At 34.2% G+C, this 8,613-nt stretch overlaps 1 protein-coding gene across 1 annotated transcript in view; it reads right to left on the bottom strand.

Moving 5' to 3' along the window:
* Positions 1 to 100: 100 nt before the first annotated feature.
* LOC111088456 (multiple epidermal growth factor-like domains protein 9) overlaps positions 101 to 8,613 on the bottom strand; it is a 20,475-nt gene continuing 11,962 nt past the window's right edge. Inside the window, exons 2-5 of the mRNA XM_022398639.1 lie at positions 5,454 to 5,669; positions 3,034 to 3,219; positions 2,097 to 2,315; positions 101 to 1,859 (exon numbers count right to left, since the gene is read on the bottom strand). Of these exons, the coding sequence (XP_022254347.1) occupies positions 1,540 to 1,859; positions 2,097 to 2,315; positions 3,034 to 3,219; positions 5,454 to 5,511 (783 nt within the window). The 5' untranslated portion in view covers positions 5,512 to 5,669 and the 3' untranslated portion in view covers positions 101 to 1,539. The remainder of the gene's footprint in view (positions 1,860 to 2,096; positions 2,316 to 3,033; positions 3,220 to 5,453; positions 5,670 to 8,613) is intronic.

Here is an 8,613-nt window from a genome sequence, read left to right as displayed (position 1 = left end):
TAGAATCATTTGGATAGATTTAGAGCACAGAGTACCAGAAGAGAAGATGGATAGAATCATTGGATAGATTTGGAGCACAGAAGTACCACGAAGAGAAGATAGATAGAATCATTTGGATAGATTTGGAGCACAGGAGTACCAGAAGAGAAGATGGATAGAATCATTTGGATAGATTTGGAGCACAGAAATCCCAGAAGATAAGATGACTAGAATCATTTGGATAGATTTGGAGCACAGGAGTCCCAGAAGAGAAGATGGATAGAATCATTTGGATAGATTTGGAGCACAGGAGTTCCAGAAGAGAAGATGGCTAGAATCATTTGGATAGATTTGGAGCACAGGAGAAGGAGGTGGTAATATGGATAAGCCTCAAACAGAAGAGTAGGATGATATGCTTATCTGGATAAAATTGATACAATAAATAATAAGAGTGTGCTAATCAGGCTAAATTCGAAACACGAAATATTATGTTTATCAGTAAGATTCGGGTCAGATATGGAATCAAGACAAGCAGAGGACGGAGGAAGACAACGATACAGCAATATGTATAAAACTGGAGAACGTCAATTTGAATACGACAAGAGCAGAAATGTATGGGAATATAAAAACATGAATGGGCTAGTCGAAAAAAAAAGAAGCTCTAAACACATGATAAATCTTGAATAGCATATAAAATCAAGGTAGTTTGAAAAGGCTCAACAGTTGAAAAGGAAATTGTGGCAAAGTGAACACAAAATGAGAAATAAAACAAAGACACCATAGTCATTTAGACAGGTCAATCAAAGAAGACCGTAGATATGGTCATGTACGTGGAACTGGAACTGAGGAATAACGGATTATGATGATCTGTAGGGTCATATATTGTGAAAATATATTGGAGAAAGATGAGACAAAAGAAAAGTGAACAAGGATAAAATAATGACAATATGGATATACCGAGAAAAATGGAAAGGAATGTATACAGTAATCTGGATAGACCTGGAACATAGGAGGACAAGTTTATCTTGACAAGTCACGCACAAAAGAAAGGATCGCATGACCTTTGATAGGAGGATAAACTCTGAATGGCCTTGGCACAGAAACATTTTAAACACGTTACACCAATAAATTCTACAGTTCAACACTGAAACAAAACGTTAAAGATTATATGCCTTGTTTTCACAATAAAGATCCAACGTTCTAGTTATTTTCAGTAAATATATTTTAACTATTTTATTTTTTTTAAAGGAAATTATGTTGATTATAATATAAAGTGATATTTTGATATTTGGTTAACGTATAACAGATAATCCAAACATTTATTCACAGTTAAACCTAAGCTAGTAATAATAATACCATTAATAACGAAATGTTTCACTACGATTCAAAATAATCCAATGTTGTGCTTGAGAAAAAAAATAACCTGTCATAGTTATTCATCTCTCATGTGACTTGAAAATTTTCGTATCATTTTTAGGTTTCTTTTTTTTTTGACTAGAAAACATATACGTTAAAAGTTTGTCCTCACTCTCCATAGACAGTCTGGAAAGGTTAGAAATCTCAAACGTCCATAGTTCTGCAAATTTTCTTTGAAGTAGATCGCCGTAGTTGTGGAGTAACCAGAAAATCAGGTTCGACGTCGTCGGAAGATGTGGCTTCTACGACCTTATTTGTAGCAGCGTCTAAGTGTTGATATTGGCATTCGGAACTGAGATTAATTTTTTCCTCACGGAGCTCGATACTCCAGAATGGAAGGCGTGGCCTATTCCGACGATGGGACCAATACCGATAACAGGTAGCACTTGCTGCAACCAATAGAATTACTCCCAGTGTGGCAACAACGGCGATCAACGGAACTGTTCCATCTGATATCGTACGAGCTAAATAATAGCAATAGGATTACAACAAAATCGAAATTAAAAAATTCACAATGATATTAACCATGAAAGTTAAATCAACAAGTAATTAAGTAAACTTTGCCTAACCGAAAATTTAAAAAACTAATAATCTACCAGCAAGACAAAGCGAAACAATATTTACATAAATTAAAAATAAACAATGCGGACAAAAAACATTCAGAAGTCATTAAAGATTATGAACGCAATAAGATTACAAACCAGAACTCTTTTGTGCTGTAGGGGGCGCCAGGTTTTCCATTAAGAAGATACAGTCTGAACAACTGGGGTCATCCTGTTGGTCAGCACAAAGGCTAAAACTCAGACAATTCAGTGCTACACAGTGGTCCTCCTTCCAGTGGTAACCCGCAGTACAGGAATCACACAACACACCCCTGTGTCCTGGCATACACGACGTGCACGTGACTTCTCCTGTTTTATCTACCGGTTTTACAAAGTTTAAAAGTATAAACAATTAGTTGTAAGTTTCCAAATGGTTGAAATATAATAAACAACAAAAAGAAGTATGCGAAATAACCGTTATAAACTCACGTAAAAAAGTCAAATAATCATGTTGATATGAAACTTTAAAATGAGCTTGTAGCTTTATATATATGTTGTAAACGTAAGGATTCTGTTACGTAGTTATACAAGCCTTATTTATTTGTTCGACAAACGTTTGTTAATGTAACTCCTCCCATCAAAATTAAAGTCGAATCTATTTTTTTATAAAGTACACATCTGTAGCATGGAAAAATGCCGTTGAAATCACGAACATAAAATAATAAATAGTAGGGATCAAAATCGTTGAAACCACAAAGATAAGATAATATGTATTAAAGAGTAAAAACTGAAACAAAAAAGATGAAATATTAAACAGTATGGACCAAGACAACTGAAACAAAAGGCGATAAGATAACAAACAGTATGGAGCAAAACAACTGAAACAAAAATGATAAGATAACAAACAGTATGGATCAAGACAACTGAAACAAAAATGATAAGATAACAAACAGTATGGAGCAAGACAACTGAAACAAAAATGATAAGATAACAAACAGTATGGAGTAAGATCGTCGAAACCAAATATAAAATAAAATAGCAAACAGCATAGGGCATGATTGTCTAAACAACAGCAACAACAAATAAAATAATATACCTAATGAGCATTCTCCTGATGACGTGATGTTAACACAAGGGCATGGTTTACATTCCTTTCCGTTCCTATAATTTCCAGGTGAACAACTCTCACACCACCTACCAGCATAACCAGGAAAGCATGTGCATTTTACCGCACCGTGCATTCTCGTGCAGGCCACCATGCCTGGCTCACTACAGTTACATTCTGCCAATAGTATAAAACTATTATATTATACAACATAAAAAAGTCAGTGATAAAAATACAGAACACGTGTTTTATTATTATCAATGTGTTAATAACGGTATACTGACAGTTAATTCATTTATTTATTCTACACACACCACCAGATACACGATATGAAATATACCCAATTCAATCTGAGTTCAAAGTGATGGTTGAAAATGCAGCTACGTTAATACGAAGTGGTGGTTTGCAACTTAACATTACTTAATTGTTTGAAAACAGGCGTTTGCGAATTAACTTAAGAAAAGACAAGAAAGTGTTAAAGTCATTCGTTGTTTTAGGTTAAAAATCCTTCACAAATGTTACTTTTAATAAGCAGTCACATCCACTAACACTAGTTGTACAGGATATTATAAGCAACAATAAAAACATATGATAAGTTATGCCAAACAATATTTCAAGTCCTTCCCACGTTACTTTTAATTGTTTACTTAATGTGTATATTGTTACTAATGGGTCGATGTTTGAAATACAATTATTAAACATAGTCAGTATGGTCAAACCAGGAATAGAGAAGTGTTTTACTTTGAAGCATCAGTTTATGTAGCTTGGATACATTAAAATAATTTCTATCTGTAAAAAATAAAAAGCCGAAATGCCCTATTTTAACTCAGGTAAGTAATATATATACCAATTCTCAAAACATACGAGTACGAGAAACAGTCAATAGGAACCTAAAAGAATATTAAAATGAAGTACTTTAAAATATAAGAACGAAGTTTGCAATGGACTTTAAATTCGTATTAAACATATATTTTATTTTGCTGAGTTCCTAGGACATTATTTACCAGTTATTGTCGTTTTTTCCACCCCCACAAACGCTTGAAGTCATATGTATTTTTTTTTTTTTGGAGTACCTAAATAAAAGCTTCATATTGAAAATCACTAATAGCTTGGAACGGTTCTTCTTCTTCTTATATTAAAAATTTAATATAAACTTATTTTTTTACTTGTCCAATAACTTTAAGTAAATAGAGTGAACACAGCTTAGTAACTCCTTTGAAAGAGGTTGGCTAAATTTTTATTTTGCTTTAACGTTCAGTCTCAATCGCTCAAAGGAGACATTTCTGACAGCAAAACCTTAGCGAAATAGTTTTACAGAGTTTATAGGGAGCGCTCTAACATTAATCATTCCACCATTGAGTTCCAACTATCGTTATTTTTCTGAAAATAGTTTCTGTTTAAGACTCACTATCTTGTTTTGTTGGCAACCCCCAAGCTATGCAGTCTTAGGACTCAAGTTGGTGATATTTTATGGTTTTTGCAGCTACAATAACCACGAAAAGTTTCAAGTGTCATATTTGTTGTGGTTTTATTAAATAGTCTGTGGTTTTTGTAGAGTGGAATGTAACGTTTTGAGTGTCACACTGCACGGTACTGCCACGTGAACTAAGTTAACGATTGTTAGGTTGACCTTTAATCTAGCTAACTGGTGACGTATCATGGGGTGGCCCCCACTAAACATTGATGCCCCAATGTGCCTCCCGTTTGATGTGTGCAAGGTGTATTTTATTGTATGTGAAAAAGACAGTAGCCCCCCCCCCCGGAGTTCCCTCTACAATTAAATTGTCCTTAACGTTACAGTAGTTTAGTAGAAGTTGATAAATGTAGCAATGTTGGTTAAATAATACTAAAATAAAAAAAAATGAAATTTGAACTTTTATTCAAACGAAGAATACATGAGCATATTATAAATGGGAACACAGACGGCACCGAATCCCAATCAATGCTCGACTAATATCAGTGCGAGTGAAACCCATAATATATCATACATCTAATGGTATGAATACCCATAATATATCATACATCTAACTGTAAGAATACCCATAATGTATATCATACATCTAACTGTAAGAATACCCATAATTATATCATACATCTAATGGTATGAATACCCATAATATATATCATACATCTAATGGTATGAATACCCATAACATATCATTCATCTAACTGTAAGAATACCCATAATATATCATTCATCTAATGGTATGAATACCCATAATATATATCATACATCTAATGGTATAAATACCCATAATATGTCATTCATCTAATGGTATGAATATCCATAATATATCATTCATCTAATGGTATGAATACCCATAATATATATCATACATCTAATGGTATGATATTTGAAAGAGAATCTAGTTTCTTAGTGTATTTCAAATGAATTTCAGAAGGTAACAAACCTGGTTCTTTTGGGGTAGTTTGGTAAATTTTCCCATCATCCACAGCGAGGTCGTCCATACTGAGGGGTTTAGTTCGGACTGATTTCTTTGGTGCAGGTATACGTTTATTCCCACTGTAGACAGCTGACACAATGAAGTCATATACAGTACCTTCAGCCAGCCCTGAGAGTGTCTTGGACTTCGCTGAAGGTGGTAACAGCAGTTCCTTTGTTTTTCCTGTGTTAAAATTTATACATATTGTTCAGAATATATATATTTATTGTTATTATAATTATAACCACTTTCAAGGATAAAATGTTTGCGGTTCTTTAAACCCAACATTTTGCGTTACATTCTACATCTTATTTAGAGTTGGAATTTCACAGGAACATAAATTCGGACAAAAAAAAAAAAATCAATAGCGACGTCATTTAACGTCAGATATAACAAAACTAAAAATTTCGCAAACAATATTTTCTGCGAACTAACAGGCTGGGTGACGGTGAATCCAAGTTTTATGGTTCGTGAACCATTGCAGTAAAACTGCGTTCAGCATTTTAGGGGCCGTGTGACGTTATAAGAGTGACAGTAAAGACCCTTTATTCGATCAAATAAGTATAGTTCCCAAGAGTTGGCGGTGGTCGCTGTTAATTAGCTGCCTTCCATGTAATCTATCAGTTGAAAATTAGGGACGGAAAGCGTAGAATAGTTACTGTGTAGCTTTGCACAATATTCTGAAAGAAACAAGCAAACTGCGTGTTAACTGTTTATACAAAACTTGCCCAGCCATGGCCGAATATATATTGATAGAAACGAAAGAAGATGGTTACAAGATTCTAGAAGGGTTGTCTTAAATATATACATTTAAAAGTCCTTTCATTTAAAACGTTAAATCAAAAGTCTACTATTAAGAAGAACTAAGGCGAATGAGCAGTGATTTAATTACAATGTTATAAGTTCTTGGAACAGTTGGCTAGAACGTACGAGCGCCGATAAGTATTATGTACAACTGTTTACCGCATCAGTATCTTCTGATCAAGACAAGCTAACCATTTAGGTTAAAATTTAGTATTTTTGTTGTTAAGCACAAATCTTCACAACAGACTGTGTGAGCTCTGTTCACCACAGGTATCGAAACCCGATGTTTGTCATTATAAGCACTCAGACTTACAGATGAGCCACTGGGGAGAAAATCAAAACCAAAATTTAACTTATAATTGTAACATTATTTCTCGATAGAAAAAATTTCAGAAAAAAAAATTGGGGGGTGGGGGTGCAAAGTTGTTTCAAATTGAACGAGAAAAGTTAGGTAATAACTACATTCATAATACTTATAGGCAATATTGATGGTTTATACCACAAAGGAACCCTACGTTGATACCACAAATGAACCCCACGTTGATCTGATTTCCAGCTGTCGTCGTAAACAAATATCTGAAGATTTCCTTTCACTCATGATACTTGAGTGTGATATTACTGAATTTAGTGTAATCACTATATAATCACTGGATGACGCGGCCGCGATAGTAACACTATGAACCGTCAAACAAATAGATGAATGAAACTCCGCCAGCACGTTAAGATTCCGAGTGTGCACGCGGTTACGTCATAAAGCAGCCGACTGTATTTTCCGGGCTAGATCGTAAAAGAACGATGTTGAAATAAAAAAGAACCTGTACTTCTTTCATTTGTGTACCCACACACACACACACACACAGAGAAAAAGATAATCTTATATGTGAATATATTACATCCTGAAACTCTGGGGGGTTGCAAACCGAGGCCTTGGGGCAACGACCCTCTTGTTCCCTAGCAAAAATGCAAAGGCAGAGCCAGCCATGAGTAATTATGCTCTACAACCCACGGTAGATTTTCAACTCTCTAGATATGTTGTCAGAAAATAATGAATTTATCAAGTTTGTGAATCAGTGTTCTGTGTTCGAGTAGAGCGAATTAAGCAAAACGGTAAACCTCAGTACAAACTCCCAGGAGTTGATAAATATACGATTAATTATCTATTATTCTCTAGCCAATTGTGAACCACAGTTTACAGCAATGATTATTTTGTACTTACCACCAAACTCCTTGCGAGATTCAATTTCCACTGACTCTTTTTGGATTATTTATAATCTCTTCCCAAAGCTTATGGGTGGTGTAAATTATTTATAATCTCTTCCCAAAGCTTATGGGTGGTGTAAATTATTTATAGTCTCTTCCCAAAGCTTATGGGTGGTGTAAATTATTTATAATATCTTCCCAAAGCTTATGGGTGGTGTAAATTATTTATAATATTTTCCCAAAGCTTATGGGTGGTGTATATTAGTTATAATATCTTCCCAAAGCTTATGGGTGGTGTAAATAAATTGTAACCTGATAACGATAGCTAATCACAGAGAAAGAGAACAAAAACGTCATAACGACAGCAAATCACAGAGAAAGAGAGCAAAAACGTCAGTAATAATGGCTCCGGTGATAATGACCAGAGGAAAAAATATGGCACCGTTTTTCCCCAACAGGAAAAAAACAAAACTACAATAAATTATGAATTTCAAGATTACAAGATACCGCTTCTCGTGTATTTGCGTCGGAAGCGACACCTGTTATTGTTGAGATGGTAAACGAGTTTGTTGAGTTAATTCCTGCTTTACTGCTTAACTGTGGGGTACCGAGAAGAAGACATTTCTGTTTTAAACCGTGAAGAAACTTATCCTGTATGAACGCAATGTTTAATCCGAAACTAAATTATGACAAAACTTATCCTGTATGAACGCAATGTATAATTCGAAACTAAATTATGACAAAACTTATCCTGTATGAACGCAATGTATAATCCGAAACTAAATTATGACAAAACGTATCCTGTATGAATACAATGTTTAATTCGAAACTAAATTATGACAAAACGTATCCTGTATGAACGCAATGTTTAATCCGAAACTAAATTATGACAAAACGTATCCTGTATGAATACAATGTTTAATCCGAAACTAAATTATGACAAAACGTATCCTGTATGAATACAATGTTTAATTCGAAACTAAATTATGACAAAACTTATCCTGTATGAACGCAATGTATAATCCGAAACTAAATTATGACAAAACGTATCCTGTATGAACGCAATGTATAATACGAAACTAAATTATGACAAAACGTATCCTGTATGAATACAATGTTTAAT

Source organism: Limulus polyphemus, unplaced genomic scaffold (assembly GCF_000517525.1).
Source record: "Limulus polyphemus unplaced genomic scaffold, Limulus_polyphemus-2.1.2 Scaffold3813, whole genome shotgun sequence".
Taxonomy (NCBI): Eukaryota; Metazoa; Arthropoda; class Merostomata; order Xiphosura; family Limulidae; genus Limulus; species Limulus polyphemus.
Note: the sequence above shows the minus strand (reverse complement) of the source record. Positions and strands in the feature narration are given on the sequence as shown.